Genomic DNA, 26,938 nt, shown 5'->3' with positions numbered 1-26,938 from the left:
GGCTATCAAAGCTAACAAGAGTGTCATGGCAGCCAGTGGAAGAATTATATGAAAGAGTAGGTGATTGACAAGCCAAAAGGCTGAACACTGTGCACCCTTTAGTCACACCTTTCTAAAAATGGTCAAGTGGGTGTGGTAGGTGTCCTGTAAGATGGTCCTCAAGAATCTCTGCCTCCTGGTATTCACGCCCTTGTGTAATTCTCTCTCCTCAAGCGTAGGCTGGATTTAGTGACTAATTTCACTGAATATACGCAGCAGAGGTGATGTGGTCTTAATACCAATATTAGTTTACAAAAAGGTTGTGGCTTCATCTTGGGTTCTCTCTTTCTCTCTCTGAGGGTAGCCAACTGCCATGTTGTGAGCTACCCTTTGGAGAGGCCCACACAGCAAAGAATGGAGGAAGGCTTCTGGCCAATAGCCAATGAGGAACTCAATCTTGCCCCAAACCCATGTGGGTGGAGTGAAAGTTGATCCACCCCCAGTTGAGCCTCCAGATGAGATCAGAATTTTAACTGACAGTCTGACTACAACCTTGTTAGAGGCCTTAAACCAGAGGCACTGAGCTAAGCTGTACCCAGATTACCGACCTACAAAAACTGTGGGATAGTATATGTTTGTTGTTTCAAGCCACTACATTGTGGGGTCATTTGTTACACAGCAATAGACAACTAATATGATGATAACCATTATTATTTTAATATTACATGTTGTATACATATACTTACATAAATACGTTTTTATTTCACAACGTTGGGAGGAAAATCATGAGAACAAAGAGAAGACCCTTGGTATTAGCCAGAGGAAAGAAAAGAAATTAAGAAGCAATCATTTTTTAAGGACTTTGTATTAATCAGGAAAGAAATGAGGTTAAGTAACAGCAAAAGAGAAAGGATGTTATTTTTCAGCTGAAAGGATTCATTTGAGTAAATTTCACCTTTTTCTTCTCACCCTCCTGGGTCTGAATGGTTGATCCTGTATACTCTACTCTTCTTAACATCTCTAAGAAAAGTGGGCTGTAGTAAGAAAGAAAAATGAAATTAGTCAACTGGTGATAGATAAATTTGGTGTATACATAAAGTGTAAAAATGCATGTATGTGCCCCATTGTCGTGATAATTTGAGAATACCTTTTAAGAAAAAGTTGCTGGTGGAAGAAATTAGTCTAGCTTCACAAGGATAAATTCTAGTATGCTTAATGCTTTAAAAAGTAAAGAACCCAAGAAAATTTCTTTTTTCAAAAATAAAATAGGCCCATTTCTAGGGCATGGCCGAGTGGTTAAGTTCATGTGCTCTACTTCAGTGGCCTGGGGTTCGCTAGTTCAGATCCTGGGCATGGACCTACACACTGCTCATCAAGCCACGCTGTGGTAGCATCCCACATAGAGAACTAGAATGACTTGCGACTAGGATATACAACTATGTAATAGGGCTTTGGGGAGAAAAAAAGGAAAATTGGCAACAGATGTTAGCTCAGGGCCAATCTTCCTTACCAAAAAAAAAAAGAAAAAAAGCCCATTTCAAGCCTGATAAACTGCCTATTCGCATATTTGAACACTTTATTAATGAGATAGAATAAGCTGCAGAAGGGGGGAAAACTTTTTCCCTCTACCTTCCTAGACTCTCTGACTGGGGCCCTGTGAATGAGACTGACAAAAGACAGACTAACAAGAGAAAAACAAACAGAGCTTATTAACATGTACATAGCACATACAAAGTGAGGAATAACTCAAAAGAGTGGTTAGAACTTGGGCTCGTATAGCATCTTAACCAAAAAACAGTAAATTTGTGAAGTGACAAGACAAAGGACAAGGCTTTAGGCTTTTAGGGGAGGCAAATTCTAGAAGGTAAGTATATGGAGGCACTAATGGAAGATAGGGCTTGTTCTAGCAGTGTTTGTCACGTAGCTTGCTCTGGTGCCTTCTCTGGGCTGATAAGAGTCTGGAGTTGTCTCCAGTGATTAAGAATCGTCCTGCCTTTCCTAGTGGGGGTGGAGGACAGGGGTTTTCTTATACCTGCTTCTTTTCAACTGCCTTCAGCTGGTAGCATACCCTGAACCCCTTCACTTGATACCCAGGATATTCCTATTCTCACACTTAGTCATTGCTAATTGCTAATTAGCACAGACTTGCTCATCAGGCCTCACACAGGTTCAAGATCATTAAATCCCAGGAATCATGCTGAGGGCCACTACCATGGAGAAGACCTTGCAACAATAACAACAATAAGAAGAAGGTGCACTAATATGTACTGAGTGCTTCCAATATGTCAGATGCTGTTCTAAAGGGATTCACATGTAGTTACACCGACCCTATCAGGCAGGCACTATTACACTTCCCATTTTACAGATAGGGAAACCGAGGCTTAGAGAGTTTGAATAACTTGCCCAAGGTCCAACAGCTAGTAGGCGGTAGCACCAGGATTTGAACACAGTCAACCAGGCTCTAACACCACATATTCAGTGAACAAATGTTTCCGGGGTGTGTGTTGTGTGCCAGGCGCTATTCTAGGCACTTAAGATACAACAGTGAGCAAAACCTACAAAGATCTTTGCCCTCTCGGCACTTCCATTTTAGTCAGGGGAGAAAGATAAAAAAGGATAAACAGATTACATGATATGTTAGGAAATGATACATGTGATGGTAGGGATAACAAGCAGAGCAGGGTAAATGGCAGCAGAATTATGAGGGGTGATAAGGTTAGTTGCAATTTTAAGAAGGGTTATCAGGGTAGAACTCATTGAGGGGATAACACTGTTTACTTTTTCCAATTTTCAGTTATAATTCTTAAAATATATTTTAATGTTTAAAATTTAAAATATTTTAAAATGCTGAAAAGTACGGAGAATTGTAAAATGAATACCCATGCTCCCACCCCCCACAATTTGACAAATACTAACATTTTGAAACATTTCGGAATTTTCTAAAAAACTAAAGCATTGCAGAAATCATCAAAGCCTTGCCTTACTCATCCTATTTCTCCCCCTGACCCCAAACAACCAAATTTACTGAAATTAGTATGCATCATACCTATCCATATATTTATACTTTAACTATATGTGTACATAGTCATAAAAACATATAGACCAATTTGGCATATTTTTAAAACTTGTGTGAATATCATTTCTATCATTTTTCTCCTCTCCACTTTATATTCTCCGGCTCAATTTCTGTGTTGAGTGTCTAGATCTAGTTCATTCATTTTTAATTTCTGTATAGCATTCCATTGTATGAATAAGTGAAACCACATTCTCAACTTCTCATCTAGTGGCTGAATACACAGCCTTTTCCTTTTATATTAAGGTTTAGAATCAAAAACATTTAGAATTTGAAGGAACTTTTTTTTTAAAGATTGGCACCTGAGCCAATCACCTGTTTTTTTTAAATATTGGCACCTGTTGACAATCTTCTTTTTTTTTTGCTTATTCTCCCCAAATCTCCCCCCAGTACATAGTTGTATATTTTAGTTGTGGGTCCTTCTAGTTGTGGCATGTGGGATGCTGCCTCAACATGGCCTGATGAGCGGTGCTATAGTCCACGCCCAGGATCTGAACCAGCGAAACCCTGGGCTGCTGAAGCAGAGCATGCGAACTTAACCACTCGGCCGCGGGGCCAGCCCCTTGAAGGAACTTTAAAGACAGGGTAGAACATGAGGAAACAGAGGCTGTGTCTTCTCAATGTCATATAGTCTCAAGGTCACACAGCCAATCAATGGGAAAGATGGAATTAGAACCTGGTAGCCTGACACCCAGCACAGGGCTCATTTCAACTACTACAGCATTACCTTTTAATTCTAGATATCTATATAGAACTATCTACAGAACTGTCTCTATATAACTCTATATGTCCATATTCTACATAGAAATAATATAGCAGTGAAAAAGAGAAGAAAACATTTACATTTTCCAAGAATAATAAAACTGTCAAACTAAATTATATTGACTATAGTTTTAAAATAGCATTAAGAACCTATTAATGATTATAATAATTCTTTTTCTGCAGTGGATTTTTTAAAAATTGAATGCTCTTATTTTAATTCATTTATGTCCATGTTTTGTTTTTCTTTGGGAGATAAGAACACCAGATGGTGAGATTGTGACATAGAGAGTCAGATGAAGTTCTCTCTCCGTTTGGTGACCAAGACGGCCCAAGGAAATACAAGGCACAATCTAAAACCTAGTTCTCCCAAAGCCAGTGTGGGGAAGACGATCTCTGCTCTCTCATCACTTGGCTTCCCAGCCGTTGCCTACACGTTCACCTGACAGGGGTGTCTTGACTGCTTATTACTTGCAAAGGACTGTAATTCCAAAATCATTTCTTGGAAGGAAGAAGTGGTTTTGACATCCATGCTTCACCATGCTCAACCCAGAAATTTGGAACTGTGTTGAGAATTCAAGAGATACCATAATAGCATTAATCAAAAGACATTGAATTTGAATATGGTCATTAATTGGGAAAGATTGTTTTGACAGTTTTTGAAATCTGTACTTTCTTTTCCTTAGCCAAAACCCAAAAGTCCGTCTCTTTCTTAAATGGAACAGGTGAATGAAATGGAGTGCAAAGTGAACCTGCAGTGTAGGATGTGTCAGGCGCAACTGAGGGGTCTTGTGAATCTGAGATATTCAAGTCTAAACACTTAATCCTTTTTTTTTAATGATTTAATTTTTCCTTTTTCTCCCCAAAGCCCCCCAGTACACAGCTGTATATTCTAGTTGTAGGTCCCTCTGGTTGTGCTATGTGGGACGCTGCCTCGGCATGGCCTGAAGAGCGGTGCCATGTCTGCACCCAGGATCCAAACCCGTGAAACCCCGGGCCGCTGAAGCAGAGCGCTTGAACTTAACCACTTGGCCACATGCTGGCCCCACTTAATCCTTCTATGACATAGTCCTGAGAACTCCTGGAGCTTCATTTGTGGAAAAGCAATGCTAGCAGTCAGGAGTTCCTAATACTCATTGTGTTTTCTGTTATCTTAAAAGAACTAGCTAAGCCATATAACCTCTTTCTTGCTAGGAAAAGGTACAAGTACCCACTTACTTCCTAGAAGCATTTTAATTGCTAAAGGGTGACAATTCTATAGGGGAAAATGGTTTTGCTTTCATCCTACGACCTAAAGCGTAGGTATCTTTGTAGAATGTGCCGTCCACCTCTTGCCTGAGAGCTGATCCCCGCCTCACTGTCTGTGAATAGGGGATTGGATGGGTACTGCTTCAAATATTACTTTTCCTTCACATAAATCTTTATCCCTTCAGAACCTATGCCATCTGGTTCTATTTCTCTCAATCATCCTCCGCGCTGTCTCTCTCAAATCTCCTGCTCACTTTATTCAGACTTTGCATCCGAACCACAGTCTTCTTCATAAACACTTTTTTTTTTTTAAACTCCATTTGACTTCCAGAGATTGTGGCATTAACAACATAGTTTGTTTTTATTCATTCATTCATTCAGCCATGCTCCCATCTAATTTTTTTTTTTTTTGAGAGAGTTTCTTTTTTAGAGCAGTTTTAACTTCACAGCAAATTGAGAGGAAGGTACAATGATTTCCCATATACTCCCTACTCCCACATGTGCACAGCCTCTCCCACTAGCAACATCTCCCACCAGATGGTACATTTGTTACAATCAGCGAACCTACTTGACACATTGTTATCACCCAAAGTCCACGGTTCACTCTGGCGTTGTACGTTTTATGGGTTTGGACAAACACACAGTGACATATGTCCACCATTATAGTGTCATACAGAGTATTTTCACTATCCTTAAAATCCTCTGTGCTCTGCCTATTCAGCTCTCCCTCCCTCCAACCCCTGGCAACCACTGATCTTTTTACTGTCTTCGTAGTTTTACCTTTTCCAGGATGTCATATAGTTGGAATCATACAGTATGTAGCCTTTTCAGATTGGCTTCTTTCACTTAATAATAGGCATTTACATTTCCTCCATGTCTCTTCATGGCTCGATAGCTCATTTCTCTGCAGTGCTAAATAATATTCCATTGTGTGCATGCACTGCAGTTCATTTACCCATTTACCTATCAAAGGAGATCTTGCTTGCTTCCAAGTTTTGGCAACTATAAACAAAGTTGCTGTAAACAACCATGTGCCAGTTTTTGAATGTCCATAAGTTTTCAACTCCAAGGAGTGTGATTGCTGGATTATATGTTAAGAGTATGTTTTTGTTTTGTAAGAAACTGCCAAACTCTCTTCCAAAGTGGCTGTACCATTTTGCATTCCCTCCAGCAACTTATGAGAGTTCCTATTGCTCCACATCTTCCCCGGAATTTGTATTGTCAGTGTTATGTATTTTCACCATTCTAATAGGTGTATGGTCGCATCTCATTGTTTTAATTTGCATTTTTCTGATGATATATAATGTGGAGCATCCTCTCATATGCCTATTTGCCATCTGTATTTCTTCTTTGATGAGGTGTCTGTTAAGATCTTTGGCCCATTTTAAAAATCAGGTTGTTCACTTTCTTATTGTTGAATTTTAAGAGTTCTTTGTATAGCTGGGATAGCAGTCCCCTTTATCAGGCATGTCTTTTTTTTTAAAGACTTTATATTTTTAGAGCAGTTTTGGGTTCACAGCAAAATTGAGGGGAAGGTACAGAGATTTCTCATAGACCCCCTGCCCCCACACACGCATAACCTCCCCTATTATCAACATCCCTATTAGAGTGGTACATTTGTTACAGTTGTTGAATCTACATTGACACATCATCACCCAAAGTCCATGGTTTACATTGGGGTTCACTCTGGTGTTGTACATTCTATGGCTTTGGACATATGTATAATGACACGTATCCATCATTATGATCAGATATGTCTTTCACAAATGTTTTCTCCCAGTCTGTGCCTTGTCTTCTCATTCCCTTGATGGTGCCATCCATTTAATTTTTAATGTGTTACTATGTATCAATCATTATTTGGGAAATTAAAATACAAACATGAATAAAGCACTATTCCTGGCCTCAAGGAGTTCACAATCTAATGACAAAGACAGGCAGAAACTGATAATGACAAAATTGTACGAAAAGCCCACCATTTTCCTAGGCTATTTCATTGTCCATGTAGAAGACCCCGTCCTGCAGCCTAATCTCATTGGAACTTAACTTTAGCTCTGACTTTTTTTTTTCCTGAGGAAGATTAGTCCTGAGCTAACATCTGTGCCAATCCTCCTCTATGTTTGTATGTGGGTCACTGTCATAGCATGGCCACTGACAAGTGGTGTACGTCTGCGCCCAGAACTGAACCCCGGCCTCCGAAGCAGAGCATGGAACTTAACCACTAGGCCACGAGGTGGGGGCTGGAGGTGGTCCTAGCTCTGACAGTTTTAACCTCCACCCCACTGCAGCAAGCCCCTCCAGGGACCATGCCCTGGGGCAGGACTGACAGGCAATTATCCCGTTTCTAAAATCTCAAATGCCAACACACCATTCACTGACAACTTCCAATCCTTTAGCCCTCTCCTCTGTAGTGTTACTAAATTTTCCACGTCTAATTGCTTTTCACTCCATTCTATCCCTTTCTTACAGGCTCCTCCTCCCTTAATTTTTACTTTCTCCCTCAATGTTGCCTAAAGAAAAAAAAAAGGAGGATATTGACTTTCCGGTTCCCTCACATGACCTTTTCTTCTTGCGTCCCTTGGTCTCAGTCCCAGCCACTGTCTGTGCAGCTTATAGCTCTTTTTTCCTTTCTCTGTGATAACCTACATCATGTCTGTGTGGTCGTGCTCTGCAGCTTCCAGCAGAGGGGTGGTGGGCGCAGGATATAGAGAAATATAAAGTTTTGTACCAGAAAGCCGGTAAGCCGCCGCTCAGCACTACCTCTTTCCCAAATCCAGGGCTGCGTTCAGTCTCTAAGATCACGCGAGTCCAGCCGGCTCCAGGGGCGTGGCTTCCCTCGTGGGCCGCTGGCCTGGATTGGCGCAGAGGGGCCGGCCCCGGCCAATCAGGCGCGGGGGCGTTGTCCCGGGGCGGGGCTCCCGCCTCCTGCCTCCCGCCTCCCGCGTGGCGAGTGCCTAGGTTCCCCCGCAGCCCCGGCAGCTGCTGACCCTCGTCCTCCGGGCCAGGGGATCAGGCGGGACATGGCCTCGGCCACTGTGGCAGCAGCAAGACGGAGCCTCGGCCGGGCCCCTCGGCTACTCCTCCAGCGCGGTTACCAGACGGAGAAGGGTGTCTACGGCTACCGGCCGAGGAAGCCCGAGAGCCGGGAGCCCCGGGGCGGCCTGGCGCGCCCCCCAGGTCCGGGATGGGGCCCGGGCGGTGGGCGTGGGGGCTGGGGAGGCAGGGGGCCTCCCTGCCTGGCCTGCGGTGGGGTTTTGTTGGGGTGTAGGTCGGGCTTCAGGGGGCCTGCAGTGCGCGTGCAGTCTGGTGGGGAGGAGGGGGAGGTAAGGGGGCGGAGGGGGGCAGGTGTGGGTGTTGTCAGTGTCTGGGTCACTCTCTGTCCAGCCTCGGTAGGTGGGGAACCCTGAGGTCTGGGTGTCAGCGTGGGTTCCACGCTTGAGTGATCTGTCTTTCGAGCAGTGACTGGTTTTGTGAGGTCTTTTTTCTATTCCTTGGTTGTAAACATGTGGGAGTTTAGTTCTTTGCGGAGGCGGAGCTGCGGGAAAAGAAAAGTTCAAAGATCTCCCAGCTCCTGGAGTTTAACAAGATACATTTCCAGGGCCATCTCCAAGGCTCCTGCGAGCTGGATGTGTGGGGATCACGACTGTGCTGCTGCGGTGAAGAGGGCAGCTAGTTGATCTTGGACCACAGCATAGTATTTATTGTTTATCTCCTCGACCTAAGTAGCCTCTTACTTTAATTTCAGAGTTTAAAACTCTTTGCTGAACTTGGAACCATGTTACTAGCGGTTTTAATGGATTAGGAGACACGAATATCAGTTTTTGGAACCTCTCTTGCATGCTCCTGTACAAGAGACTAATTTTGAGTATTTGGTTTATGCTCCAAAGTTATTGTATCTTTATTCATCCTCACAGGACAAAAGATAAATACAGATAGATTATTAGAAGAAAATCATTTGGTGTCGTTGATCTGGTTATTAGTTAACAATGAAGGTCCCCTTCATGATCTAAGGACCTGACATTTGAATCTTACATCACACACTGAAACCTCAGTATTTTGCTCTTGACCTCAGGGAGCATTTAGAATAAACCTGATTTCTCTCGCTTGAATGCAATGGGATTTTCTTAGAGAAGGCATTTTGGCCAATCAGATTGTTAATCTCTTGAGGGTAGGACGATAGGTATCTTATTTCACTCTGCAAATTGAGTGTCAAGAATTTTATGTCAGGGGCTGCCCTGAGGCCAAGTGGTTAGGTTCCTGTGCTCTGCTTTGGTGGCCCAGGGTTTTGCCAGTTAGGATCCTGGGTGTGGACCTAGCACCACTCATCAAGCCATGCTGAGACGGCTCCCACATTGCACAACCAGAAGGACCTACAATTAGAATATAAAACTATGTACTGGAGGGCTTTGGGGAGAAGAAGAAGGAAAAAAATGAAGATTGGCAACAGATGTTAGCTCAGGTGCCAGTCTTTAAAAAAAACAAAGAATTTTATGTCAATTGTTTTCAAATATGTGCACTGAAATCACTTTGAATGATGTTTAAAATGCCAGTTCCTAGGCCTCCCTCCCTCCCACGCCCTCCCCTCTGGGTTCTAAGTCGGTGAGCTGAGATGAGGTTCAGGAGTATGTATTCTCATCAGGCATCCCAGGTGATTCTCTAGCAGGAATTGCACGGCCACCTGTGGCCAAATACTGTTACAGTCAGAAGGGATATGTGTGCAGGACGTGTTTGACAATCCCTTCTTCATTTAGGATCATGTTAGCATGATCTCAATGCACAATTTGATTGTGATCTCATTTGAGGTTTTCCCTTACAATCGGGTCTCTATTTGATTCCTATTAACAGCCTGGTAGCTGAGAATTAAGCCTTGCCTTGGAAAAACCTGGGCTGGTGGTTCTTAACTGGAAGACTATATCTGAATCATCTTAGGAGCTTTGGGCTAGTGTGGTTTAAAAAATATCTCTGGGGGCTGGCCCCATAGCGTAGTAAAGTTCAGCACGCCCTACTTCACTGGCCCAGGGTTTGCAGGTTCAGATCCCAGGTGGAGACCTACGTCACTCATCAAGCCATGCTGTGGGAGCACCCACATACAAAATAGAGGGAAATGGGCACAGATGTTAGCTCAGGGCTACTCTTCCTCAAGCAAAAAGAAGAAGATTGGCAACAGGTGTTAGCTTGGGGCGACTCTTCCTACAGACACACACACAAAAATCTCTGGAGTTGATTTTATATATAATCTCCTCATCACCAAGTTGTCCTCTCTCCCTCTCTTGCTAGTAATGAACTTGCTGTATTGTGAGGTGCTTGGTGAAATTTGAAAGTTCAGTATGGCTTTAAAACTGCAGGCAGAGGGTACCATCTCGTATGGTATTGGGAGGGAAGAGTAAAATCAATACCAGGAAACAGTTGTTGCACAGTTACATAATCTGGCTTAAGAAATTTTGTTGCTAAGGGCAATAACTTTATTTTCATTTTCCTTATTTTTTAAATACTCTGAATAAAACTTGCAGGCAAGTGGGCCATTCTGTAACTTTCTTCAAAATTACCATTGCATATAGATCTGTGGCAGGTTTTCCTTCTTTCTGTTTCAGAACTCGTCATATTATTTTGTTGTAACTCTTTTTGTGGGTCCTTATCTCCTACTAGGCTGTGTGGGAGAAAGGAGGAAGGTGACTTGTATGTGTCGCTTCCAGTAGCATCTCATTGGCTAGAACTCTGTCAGTATATATTTGCAAAGGAGACTAGAAAGTGTAGTCTTTTTTTTTTTTAAGATTTAATTCTTCTTTCTTCTCCCCATTACCTGCCCCCCCCCCCGCCCCCTGCAGTACATAGTTGTATATTTTACTTGTGGATCCTTTCTAATTGTGGCATGTGGGACGCCACCTCAGCATGGCCTGATGAGGGGTGCCATGTCCGCACCCAGGATCCAAACCAGAGAAACCCTGGGCCGCCGAAGCAGAGCGCATGAATTTAACCACTCAGCCATGGGGCTGGCCCCAAAAGTATAGTCTTTATTCAAGGTGGCAGTGCAGCAGCTAAAAATTATTTTGAGAAGAGGAAAATAAATACTGGAAAATAACTAGTAATCACCACACTTGACCCCTTTGGCCACTCAAATATTCTAAGCTTTTCTTCCCATACATAGAATGTATTCACCTCTTCTCTCCTCTGTTCATTTCCTGAATCCAGCTCAAAGTCCATTATCTCCGGGGAATGTGCAGCCCTCTCTATCAGGTCTGGTTGTGGCTCCTCCTGGTCTGGAATTCTATGAACTGCCATCCGCCTCATATATACACATTCAGTATACAAAGGAAACTCCCATCCTTAAAAAGGAAAGGATGAGGACTGGTTCCAACCAGTTATCAAATCCTCTTGGGAAGGAATGAGAAAGCTCCTTGATGTGGCGATTTAGTAAGTCCACCAGTTTATTCGGCCCTCAGCTCTGCCCTCTCTGTTTCCCTGGCATTGCCTTATAGATTGTTCCTTAGCTATTATCTTCTGTGGCTGCCTCTGACATGGGCTCTGGGGAGTAGGCCCCCCTTGGGGGCTGCACACCTTCCACAACCTACTCTATTTTGATTAGGTTAGGAACCTGAGAGTTCCTTTAGGGGGTCATCAATTACAGGTTTTTTTTCTGGGGGGAGTTGGGATTTCTTTGGCAGTTTTTTAAATAAAATTCACAGGTCTGCAGTCTTTTTGCTTCTGGTCATTCCATGAGCAAGATCTCATCTACAGTTAGTTTTTAAGGCTGAAAACTCTGGTCTTTTATTTACTGCTTCTGTGCTCTACCCATGGAGCTCCCTCAATTTAAGGGTGCTTACCTTGAGACCATTTGAAATAACATGCTGGACTGGGAAGGCAACACCCTTTATCTGATCCAAAGCTCAGCTGGCTCCTGTTGTCTGATAGACTGCTTACTAGAAGGTGCTTGAAGAAGGGTTTCATCTGTTCTCTTATCTCCTGCTAAGATGGCCTCTTCAGAACCACTTTTTCTAATTGCTTCTACTTTTCCAACCTTGCCACAGTCCACCTTCTGGGTACTGAGGCCACAGACAGAGGTTACCCGCTGTTAGCAGAGCTGAATTTCCCTCCATCTCTGCTTGTTGATTTGCTAGTTCCAACTTGACCTCATCTTTCTCCCAGGGTTTTCCAGAAAATGACGAGAAACAATGAACCCATGCTGTTGAGCTCTAGGCTCTGTGGGCATGTAGTCAGCCTTTCAGGATGTCACAGGTGACAGTTTTACTAAATGTTTTATCAGATAGCATAGCACTGCTGATCAGCTTTCTAGTCTGAAATATCTGGGTCCTTGGCATCCATTGCCCGACTGCTAAGCCGGTGTCGTATGCATTTTAGGTTCTACTATGGCAGCAACCCACCTTGGGTACCAAATTCTGTCTTAGAAAGGATGAGTGCAGGGGCTGTGCCTGACACCTGGAATAACAGTGACTTAAGTAAAGTGAGTAAGAGTCTGAGCTGGTATGACAGCTTTGCTCTGAAAGTCATAGGGCGTCAAGCCCCTTCTGTGTTGTCTCTTCCCCTCTTGTGGGTGTTGCTCTCAACTCTGGTCCAGGATGGCTCACCGCTGTATCCACATACTGACCAGCAAGAAGGAAGAAAGGGGGAAGGGAAGAGAACACCCTTTCCTTTAAGGGCAAACCCACCAGTTGTATACGTCACTTCTACTACCTTCTCATTGGTCAGAACTTAGTCACATGGCCACACTGGCTGCATGGAAGGCTGGAAAAAAATCATATACTCAACTGTCTATTACTATGAAAGAGAAAGGGGAATGGATATTGGGAGTTTTGGTGTCTTTGCTCCAGATGTATTATAAAAACCTTGGGTAAGCAATCCACCTTCAACTTTTCCACCTCATACTTCATATGAAATTTTGAGCACTGTATTTCTGAAAGCTATGTTTTCTTTATATTTTCACTAACTAGGATCCTGGTCTAGGCCTTCAGTCTGGTCTGCTGCGAAAAAATAGTTTAATTCAAGGGTTCTTATCCTGGGCCCATGGCTCCCTGTGAATAGCTTTCGGAAAGTCTGTATACTTTGCGCATCTCTGTGTGTGTCTGTTTCTAGGCAAAGGGCCCACAGCTTCCATTCAATTCTCAGAGATCCATGTCTTCAAAAAGGTGAAACTGCTGACCTCACTGGTGTTATCATTTACAGCCTCGTTCTCTTCCAGCATAGTCCAGTCTTTCTAAACCATTGGTTTCTTTGAGTCATTTTCCTACTCGGGTCTCAAAAGGCTCTACTTTGCCTCTCAGAATAAAATCCAAATTCTTTAGCTTGATATTATATGCTGTTCATATGATATCTTTCTAGACAATTCCAGGCTATCCAAATCTGAACACCCCCAACTCTCGGTGTGGGCCCTAGGACTCTATTGAACTTTTCTGACTGTGTGCAGTGTTGTGTAGTGATCATCTTCTCACTTGCCTTGTGAGATCCTGCCTGGTAAAGACCTTGTCTTATGTTCCTCTTATGTCTACACTTAGCTGAATATTTATTAAATGATTTATTCCTACTGAGAAATGGAAATAAGGTTCTGTATATACAATTTACTTGTGACATTTAGTGCATCTGAATTTAGCATGTACAACCATAACACCATGTATCAAGAAAGGAAGCACTTTGTGTATTGGGTAATACACTATATTACTATGTTTTAGAAAAAGGAATAACTTCTTTTTTGCTGATGAAGACGATTAAGACTTGCTGTGTTTTTCCTTAAATTCTCTGTAAGTGTGTGCTCATGGCCAGTTCCGTTAATTAGAACAGGATGCTGATGAGGCCAAGGATGTGGTTTGATCAGCTCTATTCTTTTTCATGACCCTGCCAGTTGTCCTAAAAGGTACCATCTTGGTTGAAGGGAATGACTGAGTTAGTGTGATGGCTCATGTACATAACTCTATGGTATTGGCAATGTAAATCAAAGGACAACCCTAGTCAAAATGGACACATGGCATCCTCCCATATCAAAGGTGACAGCGAAGTGGGAGGAGGTGTGGTCAGAGGTACGGTTCCTCCCTTCTCCTCTTTGTGCTTCATCAGCCTTCTTTCTGCATATGTTTGTCTTGGCTGAGAATCAATGCCTGCAGAGGATGACTACATCATTCGCTAAGACTTTCATTGTCTTAGGCTTTAGAGAGATACTGAATTTGCTTCTAGTAACCTTTGGGATGGCAGTAGTTTCACTAGTTAAAATTTGACCTATAATGAGCGTCCTTTGTAACTGACTATTACTTGCAGCTTGTACTTTAACCTGGGTAAACCTCAGTTTTCACGTCACTTGGATTTGTTCATCAACAATCCCAATTTAAAGTGGAGGTGGGTTTAGGAGTGGTGATTCATGGATATAAGTTTCACTATGGAGGATTTGGATTATAAAAAACATAGCAGAATTTAGAGACCCTCAGGAGATGGAAGCCATAGGATTCCAAACAGTGTTTGGTGGTTACTGACCTTGGCAATGAGCCTTAGTAGTTGAAGTGAGGTTGTAGATACATTGCATGTTAGAAATAACAGGAACCTTTACTGGAGTCATGGGGAAAATGGTTGAAGAAAATCTGATTGCATTAGAGATTTTTAAAAATCTGGATGATTCTGGAGCACAAATGTAGACCAAAAAAAGCTAATGACATTAGTTCTTGTACTTTTTGTTGTTGTTTTTAATGTCTCAATAACTTCTAATTCTCTCATCCCTTTCACTATAGGCTGTGGACTTCCCTTTTGAATTGTTATTAGAGTGTAATGGATAAAACATTGTATTGAAGTCAAATATGCTTGAATTCAAATTCCAGCTGCTTCTTTACCTATGTCACCTTTTGTTAGCCACATGACCTCTTTGGGCCTCAGCTACTCTTCTGCACATGGGGGGACCTATTTTAGAATTGTTGCAAGAATTAGCTAACATGATGTGTTTGAAAAATCCAGTACAATGCATGCAAAAGTTAGTACTCAGTAAGCAGTCACTATCACTTATTATCAACCTGTGACCCTTACTTATCTATCTTGGCAATGATTTAAGAAAGGATTTAAAAAAATGTAAAGGCAGAACAGGCTTTCTGTTTAAAGTCTGTTTTTTTTGCAAGAAAGAAGCAACAGGGAAAAAATTTATTTTGTAAAACTGTTGTGTTTGAGACGGGAAGGGAGGGTATGATAGAAAATGAACTCAGTTGCACGGCCTAGGTCTATCTGAATTTATTGAACAGAATATAGTATGCTGGTACAAAGTCATTTGGCTTTTAATATGGTTATCTATGGAGTTCCTAAGTTGAAGCTGGAGGCAGCCACCTCATTTTAATAGGGTTCTAAGGGATTCCAATTACGAAATTCCCTTTCTTGGAGTTTTCACTGTTTTTATAGATATCCAGTGCTCCCACTTGCCTTAAGCATATGCTGCCTTAAATGGAAATAGAACTATGGATATGGTCTAGAAATCTGGGGGGGAGGCTATTTATGACCAGATCATAAAATAGAACTGTATTGACTTTTAGTTTAAGTACTAAGTTTAGTTTAAGTTGTCTGTCAGTGTACTTCATGCTGGTTAATTTGAACATTTTTTCCCTAAAACAAAACACTGTTCTGTGTCCCTACCATGTTTGCTTACAACAGAGAATAAAGTAGTTGATATAGAGATCCCTATCATAATAGTTTTTAATCTTGTATTAGCTAAGGTTCTTTTAGTCACAAGCAACAGAAACCCACTCCAGCTATCCTAAAGAGGGGATTTTATTTGAAAGATACAAGGATGTCTTCTAGAAGTGAAGGATGTGTCAAGCAACCGAAACTCGGGTAGGGAGTAAATCAGGGCTAACTCAGGGGATATTGGCAGGAGTGTGTGTGGACCCACAGAGCACTGCTGTTAATGTGACTCAGTTCCTGTGTCATCCATACATGTGTTGAGGGTCCCCAGTACCACCCTATGTTTGAGATTCGCCACAAGGACTCATGGCACTCAGCGTATAGTTGTACTCGTGGCTAAGGTTTATTACAGTGATGTAATAAGGTTATACAGCTGGGTCATAATGGAAAAAGGCACAGGAAGAGCTGGAGGATGTGTTGTGCAAGCTTCCTTATGCTGTTTCTCCCATGAGGGATGACAGAGAACGCACTCTTCTTCAAGCGACAAAAACACAGAAACGTGTGTGATGTTTCTGCCCCGGGAAGCCTATTAGAGACTCGGCACCCAAGGTTTCTCTTGGGAAATGGTCATGTAAGCACCCTTTGCACATGCCAAAATTCCAGACTCCCAGAAGGACAGCAGGTGTTCAGCATAAACCACGCTGTTTGAACAGTTGAGGCATAGAGGGCTACTCTTATCAGTTGGGGACAGGTGAAGACATTCCTGAACTCCAAGTTCCCGGACACCAGCCAACCTAGCAAGCAGCTTCTCTAAGGATAATAGTCTCAGGTTTACTCTTTTCTCATAACATCCCTCTCAATTCCAAGTCTCAAATTCTGGAAAGATGGAATCTGACCCACCTTGACTCAGGTGTCTTTGGAATCCATGAATTTGTAGGGAGGCAGAGGAAGTGATATAGACATGGTCACTGGAACCCACCCCCTGGAATGGAATTTCTCAGGAGAGAGGGAGTCAACATGAGTGGGAAGGATCCATTGTGGGTCTTGTATTTCCACGTTTGAGGGCTCTGGAAAGCTTTCATCATGAGAATTCTGTGACTCTGTTACAAAATGCTGAATCTCAGGACTGCATTCATGTAATAACAAATATTTCTTGCGTCTACTGTATGCCAGCCTCCTGAGCTGGGTGCATGCCTCCAATATTTCCCATTTTGTTTTGAAGAAGAGTATCTATGTGCTGTTGTTGTTTTCCTCTTCTCTCTGGCTTCTTAGGGATTTAAACGTCAAATTCAATCCCTCTGAACTTTTGTAGATATCATGAGTACTAAGTTTTTTGGGCAGTTTTATGCCTAACATAAAAGTATTCATTTTTCTCTTACAGTAATCCTTCAATTTATACAGTAATGGCAAGTTGTTAAATGAAGAATATGTGTGTTCTATTGCTGTGCCCTCATTCTTTTAAATCTTTTAATGTCATTATTTGCTACAAGGTGAAGCACTTTTATCCAATGTATTTGAAACTGGAATTTGGCCAGTTAATTTAAAAAGAAGTCATTAAAGCAGGGCGTTTCATATCGAAATGGGAGATGCTTTAAGTATTTTAACTTAAAGATATTTATTTTTGTTGTTGGATATGCAAATCTTTAAAATTAAGAGGACTTATGAAAGCAATCCGAATGCAAAATCTCTCTAGATTTTTATGATTTCTCCTCCAATATTTTACTTTTCCCCACAGCAATAGCCTTAGGAACAGATATAACTGATTCTTATAAGCATATAGTGAAGTGAGGGCAGACGTGCTGGGTGTACCCGTGAGGACTCACAGATCAAAGGCTCTGGGAGTGAAGGCGGCAGCAAGTCAGAGCGATGGATACAACTTAAAGAGCTCTTCTGTACATGCTCACTGTGGAAAACTTAGAAAATACGATAAGCCACAAAAAAATCAGGAATTTGGACATCACTAAGTTTTTGGTCTATTTCCTTTATATTTATGAAATATATATATGAACATGTACATACACATATGTATGAAGTATGCAGATACTAATATGCTATATATACTACATAATGAAATATATATTATATACTATACACACATTTTAACAAAAAGCAGGCTCATGCTATATATACTGTCTTATAGTCTCTTTTGATATGAATACAGTAAGATTTTTCCGTGAAGCATCCTCCTCCAACGTTATTTTGCAATGACTGTTGGGAAATGGACATTAGCTATTAACCCTCGAGCACCTCCCTCAGAGCACTGGGGGTTTGTAAAGAGTTAGAGGACTAACAATAGGGAAATGTCAGCGAGGAATGAGGAGGCAGCCACTCCGCCTCAATGTTTGAGAGGTGTGGGTGTGGGTGATAAGTAGCTTTGTCATCTAATGATGTCCTCTGGGGAAAGCGGATTCCAGTCAGGACAGGAGTGCAAGGGATGTTTAGGGAAAAGATTAAGAATGTAGGGAGATTTGTTAAACATGGAACAGAATGCCAGATGTCACAATGGAAAGACCTGAGGGCAGAGAGGGAAGGGATATGGGACTGGGTCTGGGAGAAGAAACCAGAGCATTGAAATGAGGGTGTGAGAGAAAATAGATCGCCAGGCTGGAGGTAAGATGTGCCCAGAAGTGGGAGAGGAAGAGTCTTCTCTCTGGCTCTGCCAGAAGAATAGGTGCCACGTGTTCTTTGGGGTGATCAGTGTCCTTTTGTGCCAACTCCCATGTCAGTGTTCCAGAATATCAATAAAAGCCTGCCTGGCGAGCAGTCAGAAATTGAAGCAGTGGTCTCTGTGAGCTGACATGGGTTCACTAAAGAGAATGTTTTCAAAAGGGCAACCGGATCGCTATGAGAATGGTGATGAAAACCCTGTATATTTACTATTGACTTATCCCACTGAAGATGTAGTTTTGTAGATGATACTGGATGCTGTGGAAAGTGGAGGAGATCACACAGAGGGAAAATAGATTGAGAAGGTGGCCCTGGGCAGACCCACAGAGCACCAGTATTTTAGAGATGGACCCAGAGGAGGAGCCCCCTGAAAGGGACTGAGGTTGAGCAGCCAGTGAGTTTGGAGGAAAACCAGGGTCTTGCAATGCCAGAGAGCCCAGGGAAGAATGTGTCTTTAAGGAGTGGCCAACAGGGACAAGGCTGTAGACATGGTCCATCTGGATTTTAGCCACAAACATGAAGCTTTCCTACTTCATAAAACAGCAACCGAGAACACCAGTAAGGTTCAGAATAGAACCCTACAGCATATTACATCCCTAACCTCTAGCCTGAAATCAGTTCATTTACTGGGATTGTTTGAGAAGTTTGTTAGACGTAGTTTGGATCCTCCCAGCTGCCGTATTAGTGCAAACACATCCCTTACGTATTCAGTACATCTCTGTTCTTTCCTCTAAGCCTGTGACAAGAGCTACACTTTGCAGTACTCCGAGTATGAGCCCAAGCACATTGGTAGCCCTGAAATCGTTTCATGGTAATAAATGTTCATAAAATGGTCATTAGATGTTTCAAATATGCTAACACTTTTCTTTGGGTTCTGAAAATAAAATTTTTTAAAAATGTTTAGAAAATGTGTGACCTCAACAGTAGATCTGCTCATTTTCAGGGATTTGTGCTCAGTTTGTGTAAGAATACCATAATGAACTGAAAGTTAATTGAATGTGAGCATTAAGGACTTTTTTCAAATTTTAGGACTTTCATGTGGGAAAGGGAAGAAAAGCAGCTTTTGGCTGAATATAAAATCGTCTAAGAATTGGATTCATTGAAAGATAACGCCTCTTCTTTAAGTGGAGACTGGGGAATCACTCATTTAGGGCTTTATAAAGGGGATTTTTTTTCTTTTTCATTATGTGAGTGACAAGATCATTTTAAGGTCTTTTCCTAGTCTAAGATTTCATAGATCTATGAAATAACTATGTCCCTGGGGTCTTTAGGAAATAAGGAAGGAAATACAGCATTGATTTTGTAGTTGTAGCTATCTCTATTTTTTATGTAAAATATATAAAAATATCTCAAATAATAAAGCGAACTATAATTATCCACAATCTTGGCATTTTAACAGTTCTTTTCAATTTTGGGTGTTCTCTTTTATATCTACCCAAGTGCATAGTTATTTTTACAAATGTGCACTCGTAGTTCTATTTCGTTTTTGGTTGTTTTCAGTGACTTTAGCTATCATGAGATCAATTTAAGGAAATAAGTGTGTTTTCCTGGATCCTGGTAATTTTTAATCCTACAAACCACTGACAGATGTGGTGGGTAGGAGCAATGTGTTAAAAATGTCTAAGGCCACTGAGGCTTCTTTGAAAAGCTGACTTTGCAGTTTGTGGGCATTTCCTAAACTGTTTGTGTTGTTCTGTTTTCCCCCTGAATTAGTTGATCACGGCCTTGCCAGGCTGGTGACGGTATATTGTGAGCACGGTCATAAAGCTGCCCAAATCAACCCCCTCTTCACTGGACAAGCCCTGCAGGAGAATGTGCCTGAAATCCAAGCCGTTGTGCAGACGCTGCAGGGACCTTTTAACACCACAGGTAAAGCCCCTTAGCAACAGGCTGTCCATATGACACTTAACTGCCAACATGAGGTGGGCTCCTCTCTCTGTTCTTGAAGAACTCACATGCCCACTGGAGCTCAGGCTTCTGTGGGGTGTGAGGAGATAACGAGGGGTACATTCAAGCGCTGGCAGGGAGAAGCAGTCTTGAGGTTCTAGAATGGTCTTCTGATAGGGCCCATTTCCTCTGCATCCAAAAACCTATGTACGAATGGCCAACAGGTATGTGACAAGGTGCTCAACATCACCAATCATCAGGGAAATGCAAATCAAAACCACAAGGAGATATCACCTCACACCTGTTAGAATGGCTATTGTCAAAAAAGCAAAAGATACAAGTGTTGGTGAGGATGTGGAGAAAAGGGAACCTTGTGCCCTGTCAGTGGGAATGTAAGCTGGTGCAGCCACTGTGGAAAACAGTATGGAGGTTCCTCAAAAAATTAAAAATAGAACTACCATTTGATCCAGTAATCCCACTTCTGAGGATTTATCCAAAGGAAAGGAAATCAGGATCTGGAAGAGACGTCTGCCCTCTCGTGTTCATTGCAGCATTGGTCAACCCGTTTTGAAGATCTGAAGTGAAGAAACCATAAGCCCTATAAAGTGAATGATGGTTTGTTAAACTCATGGTGTAGGTTTAGGCAAATGACTGATAAGTGATTGGTGCTGAGTTAACGGCACATTACAAACCTTCCTTTTCTTTGACTGAGTTTCAGGGAGATTTCCTTTTACCTTAAAATGTTGCTTTGCTATCAATATTAACTCATGTGGAGACCAACTGTTCAATAATAGGCATTGCTTTATAGATATTAATGAAAGTTGAACATCTTGGTAGATAAATATTTCAGATAAAGGTAAAACATAAGATTTGTAACTATAAAACAGATGAATGGTAGCTTTCAAATTCTAGTTTGAAATTACAATAGAATCAAAATTTGTCATAAAGCAGTGTGGCTCTGTCCTTGTGAAGAAAGGGATTTTTCCCCCCTCTGAAGTTTTACTATTTCATGGCCATTGCCCGTATTTACAATTTTGCTTTTAGAAAAATCTAGATAACCATTGATGATGACCCAAGTTATTTGGAATGAAGTGCTCTGAATTGAAATAATTATTTTGGTATGTTCAATAATTAGTTATATGGTTGACTGTTCTTTAGAATGATCCCTTTGATTCCATCTCATAGGATTATTGAACATGGGGAAGGACGAGGCCTCTCTTGAGGAAATATTAGCCTATCTCAATCAAATCTACTGTGGGCAGATTTCTATTGAAACCTCCCAACTTCAGAGCCAGGAGGAGAAAGACTGGTTTGCCAAGCGGTTTGAGGAGCTGAAAAAGGAGACCTTTACCACAGAAGAGCGAAAACATCTGTCAAAACTAATGCTAGAGTCCCAGGTATAAAAGCGACAGCGGATGTTAGTGGACCAGTCGGCTCGTTTTCTACAAAGATACTTAAACATTGAAGAGAGAGAAGGAAGGCATTAGCTCTGAACAGACCCCCACTCACCCTCCATTGCCTCAACTCAACAGACAATGTAACACACACCACTTTATTCTAAGTAGAAAAAAGTGGATTGCCAAACAACGGGGCCATTGTTTTCCTCAGAGTGAAAACTTTTTGCGTGTTTGTCTGTTGACTCTAAAAGATTGCAAAATCCTTAAGATCTTACTTCTCTTTTTATTACCTGAAATGATCAAAAAAAAAAAAAAGTCTCTACATGGAAGAGGCTCTCACTCCACGTCAATGGAGTTGAATCTCCGTTGGGGCTGTGATCAGGACTCAGGCATATCAAGATGACAGGAAATCTCTTCCCCATGATTCAGATAGTTGGCTGGTTTGCAGCCTTGATGCGATAGTACTGTAGAGCCCGGTACTAAAATGTAAGCACCCAGAGAGCTAAGGCCCGGCCTCTCTACTCTAGAAGAACGCACATTCTAAGGGGATTCCTCTTGGGGTAGTTATTCTACCACTCAGATTATTTTCTCTGCATTCCCTACTGCTGTCCGGTGTCCTTGCAAGGTTTTCCTGCCGTGCTCTGGATTACTTATGTCTGTCTCTGGGGAATGTAGTGAAGGGCCCCTGCTGCAGCCACCTGAAGAAGTGTGGGGTCTTCTTACAACACATGTAGACGTGTCTGACTGTGACCTGACTAGCCGGCTATCTTCCTGTAACGAATATGTCTGACGTGATGTTCCATAGGAGTTTGACCACTTTTTGGCCACCAAGTTTGCCACAGTGAAGCGATATGGAGGCGAAGGAGCTGAAAGCATGATGGGCTTTTTCCACGAGTTGCTGAAACGGTCAGCCTACGACGGGATAACCGATGTTATTATTGGGATGCCCCACAGAGGGAGGCTGAATTTATTGACAGGCCTTCTGCAGCTCCCTCCGGAGGTAAGAGACTGTCTTAGTTTCTCACCAGCAATGTACAACCGCCTATAACAGAATCAAACTGATGGTAGTAATTCCTTGTAGAAAACCAACTAAGCATATGAGCTGTTGGTCCAGGAGATTGCTTGGTTCATCTATGAAACCTAATGCTGCTGGATAGAACTGGTATTTAGGCGGGCTTTCTATTTGTCTTTTTATGGATTCTTTCTTCTCTCAGGGAAGTTAAAAGTTAGTTTGTTTTCTCAAGGATGATGCAAACAGATAAATTTGGTTTTATGAAGCATGCTTTTCTTATTTAATAAAAATTGTTCAAACGAACACAAAGATCTGTGCAATTTTTACAGTTTTACCTTCCAAAAAGTCAATTATACTTTTCTCTTATTTGCAGAGTTTGTAGTTAATAGAGTGCGTAAAATGAATAATACATTGTTATCTCCAGAGAACACCCAAGTGAGTGGGTTGATAGGGAATTGGATGTTGGTGCTCCTGTTCAGCCCAGCTCAGTTTCTCTGTAAGTCTCTCAGACGACTCGAGAGTCAGGACTGAAGATGTGATGTCAACGAACATCAGAGAAATTCGATATTTAATAAGATCCACAATGCATGGATAAAACTCACTATTCTTCTCGGCCAGGAGATTAAGAATATGTATAGGGGCCAGTCGAGTGGCATGGTGGTTAAGTTTTCACATTCTGCTTTGGGGGCACGGGGTTTGCAGGTTTGTATCCTAGGGGTGGACCTATGCACTGCTCATCAAGCCATGCTGTGGAGGGGTCCCCCATATGAAATAGAGGAAGATTGCCACAGATGTTAGCTCAGGGGTAATCTTCCTCAAGCAAAAAAAAAAAGAGCAAGATTGGCAGTGGATGTTAGCTTAGGGAAAATCTTCCTCACACACAAAAAAGTTGTTTGTGTTATTAATAAATGCAATAAAATTTAAAAAAATAATTATAAGTGCAAAAGGGCCTGTCAAAGTTAGGCAGAGTGAACAGAGTCCACGGAAGGACGTGTTATCCTTAATAATATTAGAAAATACACCTCATGTCATGTCTGGGGGCCAAGCTTTACCACTATTACTTAGACCTCAGTGTTTCTGATGCTAAGAGATTGTTAATCAGCTTTTAAAAGACAAATACCTTAGGAAAGGTAAGATATGACAGAATAAAGTGATTGACAGATGGAGGCGTGTGCTTACATACACACGGAAATTCTTAAACCGAAAATTGCGTTTCTAAAATATCCCAGACAAAAAAATTACTGAAAGATGCAGAAATGATGATAAATGATCCTATTCATGAGCAACTCATCTGGACCTACACTGTGTGAGTGTGTATGTTCCTGTCTGTGGGAGGGCAATAAGAAGCTTTTCCAAAGTAGGGAAGCTTTTCGGTCTTTCAGACAATTTGACTAATTGAGAATAACATGCTGTTTTTGGTAAATACTTTGGTTTGAAACCCAGCTTTTTACGGAATAGCCACGATCTTTAACAATTTAGTTAATTTTTCTTCCTTGTTCCTTTGTAAAATGGCTAGTAACATATATCTTGTAGATGACTTTGAACATGGAGAGAATGTGCAGAGAAGTCCTTTGAGAATTGGACAGTATAGTTTTTTAGATGTGACTTGAGCTAAGCGGTGTACGTCATCCCTTGGTGAAATGGGATTAAGTTCTATTTTATTTTTCTCTCTGCCTTTAATGAGATTAATACAAAGTTCTTTTGGAAAATATTTTATCACAGATATATTTAAGAAACATTATTTTGCTTATTGCAAGGCAGAGAGCTTACCATTTTCACCATGTTAGACTCTCCTTAAAGTGTTGGTACTTCATTTGATGGTGAAGGTCTCTAGTTCTGTGCATTGGAGCAGTTAGAAGCGTGTAGCTATTTTTAAAGAATGCATGGTTATAATAGCTATCAAAGCATGTGCATGAAGGTTTTTTTATTGTATGATTTGAACTAACAACCTCTTCTCTTGTCTCCATGGTGATAAAAGGCATTTTTTCTTGTGTTCATTCTTAATAGCTGATGTTCCGTAAAATGCGAGGCTTGAGTGAATTTCCAGAAAATGCCTCAGCCACTGGAGATGTCCTGTCTCACCTGACCTCCTCGGTTGACCTGGACTTTGGAGCACACCGTCCCCTCCATGTGACAATGCTGCCTAACCCCTCGCACCTGGAAGCCGTTAACCCCGTGGCTGTCGGGAAAACCCGTGGAAGACAGCAGTCTAGACAAGATGGGGACTACTCTCCAGACAGTTCGGCCCAGCCTGGGGACAAAGTCATTTGCTTACAGGTACTTGTAGCTTCAAGAAGCAGGGCCAGAGGTTGGGAAGATCAGGAAGAAAGAATGTCTGGGTTGGTAGTTCTGAAAGGAGATGGCAGACATTCAAGAGGAAATTGAGATCAACTTTTGGGAAAATAAGATTCTGGGATTGTTTTCAAAATTCATAGCAGATCTGAAGTCTAGGCTCAAGGCAACTGACTTTAGACGGAGGTTTTCACCGTGTTTTTCCTTTCTTGAGTTATGGATTAATTAACGGGGTAGGGACTGGCGTAGCTGACGCGTCTGTGAGGACAATTGTCATGACTTCTCTGCAAGTGCAGCCTTCTAGGAAACTATGTGGTCTTCATATATCTAACAAGACTACAAGCATCTGGATTTATTTTGTCTGCTTGTTTGTTTTACAGTGAAGGTCTTTGGCATTAAGGCAACCAATACAAATCATTAGTGTGGTTCTTGCTTCCTCTTCCTCCCAGGTTTTGGTAACCTAACAGGTATCTTTTAGAGTTTGGATTGTGGGTCACCTTTTTTTTCTGTGAGTATTCCTTTAAATATGAACCTTTAGGGGCCGGGCCCGGTGGCGAGGCGGTTAAGTGCGCATGTTCCGCTTTGGCGGCCCAGGGTTTGCTGGTTCAGATCCCGGGTGCTGCTTGTCAAGCCATGCTGTGGCAGGCGTCCCACATATAAAGTAGAGGAAGATGGGCACAGATGTTAGTGCAGGGCCAGTCTTCCTCAGCAAAAAAGAGGAGGATTGACAGCAGTTAGCTCAGGGCTAATCTTCCACCAAAAAAAAAAAAAAAAAAGAACCTTTAGCTACCGGGAGATAATTAATCCTGGATAACAGTAACTGAGTCTTCAAACACAACAGAAATAGATAGATCTGTAAGGCAGTAGAATATTGTGCTACATATGCAAATAGCGACATTATCTTACTCACGTTCATTTTCCCTGGGCCAGAAACTTGTAGGAAATAAATTGAGAGTAGGCAGAATTGGATTTGATTATAATATGGTATTTCTAAATAGGAATCTCCAAATCATTAACCAGATATTCTCTTTGCCTTTCACTTAATTCATCATGTTCTATAATAATTTAGTCATTCACATTTACCCAGTACATCAAGCAGATCTTAAGATGGACTTCTGAAGTAAGAGGTGAAAATGGCATTTACTTTAAAGTGATGAGAAACTGACTACCCTTTTTTGTCTACTTTGTGTTCCTAAAATATTTTGCCCTGCTGTGTCTGCACGTCTTGCCTTGCTCAAGTACACAATTGGAGTTTCTTGTGAGAACTCTAAATTTGGAGCCTATAAAATCACAGCGGATGACATTCTGGTTGCTAGTTTTTCTGTCTGTCTTCTGCTTATCTTACTCCTGGACCTGGTGGAAGTGGATTCTCGTTTGGGATCTTCTGTGTGTGTCCAACCCCCACGGCCGTGTTTGGTTGGGTGGCTTCCACCTCACGCAGCATTTGTCTGTGCTCATGGACCCTTACTCCCACAAAGCTTTATAGAGCAGAGTGGAGTGGTTTCTCTTTGATTTAAGAAGAAAAATAAAATTAGCGAGTGACACACATGTGATTTAGTGCCAAGAATCCTAAGACCATGATAAAATGGGCAAATTGTGAACAGATGCAGTGTCTGATCAGTGCCTCCACTGTAACACTTTTGTAAAGGAGCAGAAGAAACACACATCTCTCTTCCTTGCTTCACTGATCTCCTTTTACGTCCTGACCCCACAAGCAATCCCAGCAGCACTGAGGCCAAAGGACGAGGAGTGTTCAGATGCCAGGAACCCCTTGACCCTGTGTGGGCCACCGTTTGGCTGAGGGTTGGACTTTACAATGTAATGTGGTGTAGAAAAGACAAGGACTCTAGAACCAAGAAGATCTGAGTTCAAATCCTGGCTTTGCTCCTTTCTAGCTTGGCGTGCTTGGTTCTGTTACTTAGGTTCTCCGAATGTCACAGGCAAAATGGGCGTATATTACATTCCTCATAGTGTTCCGAGGATTAAATGAGAACATATCCATAATGTTTCTTGATCCAGGAGAAAGGCTTA

At 41.9% G+C, this 26,938-nt stretch overlaps 1 protein-coding gene and 1 long non-coding RNA gene across 4 annotated transcripts in view; one reads left to right on the top strand and one right to left on the bottom strand.

The window, feature by feature from the left end:
• Window positions 1–674: 674 nt before the first annotated feature.
• Window positions 675–7,885, bottom strand: LOC139080438 (uncharacterized). The gene is made up of 2 exons (XR_011534950.1): window positions 7,785–7,885; window positions 675–1,013 (listed from the first exon to the last, which is right to left on the bottom strand). It is a non-coding gene; the product is annotated as an uncharacterized lncRNA (long non-coding RNA).
• Window positions 7,886–7,944: 59 nt separating this feature from the next.
• The window catches only part of DHTKD1 (dehydrogenase E1 and transketolase domain containing 1), a 47,766-nt gene continuing 28,772 nt past the window's right edge, over window positions 7,945–26,938 (top strand). For 2 of the 3 annotated variants that reach the window (XM_070601232.1, XM_070601231.1), the window contains exons 1-5: window positions 7,945–8,233; window positions 20,033–20,188; window positions 21,392–21,603; window positions 22,409–22,603; window positions 24,623–24,892. In XM_070601232.1, coding sequence (XP_070457333.1) covers window positions 8,077–8,233; window positions 20,033–20,188; window positions 21,392–21,603; window positions 22,409–22,603; window positions 24,623–24,892 — 990 coding nt within the window. In that variant the 5' untranslated portion in view covers window positions 7,945–8,076. Of the gene's footprint in view, window positions 8,234–18,136; window positions 18,263–20,032; window positions 20,189–21,391; window positions 21,604–22,408; window positions 22,604–24,622; window positions 24,893–26,938 lie in introns of those variants that run through there. The other variant, XM_070601233.1, reaches the window with a different exon arrangement.

This window comes from Equus przewalskii, chromosome 30 (assembly GCF_037783145.1).
Source record: "Equus przewalskii isolate Varuska chromosome 30, EquPr2, whole genome shotgun sequence".
Classification (NCBI taxonomy): domain Eukaryota; kingdom Metazoa; phylum Chordata; class Mammalia; order Perissodactyla; family Equidae; genus Equus; species Equus przewalskii.
This window is presented reverse-complemented; position numbering and strand designations above follow the sequence as displayed.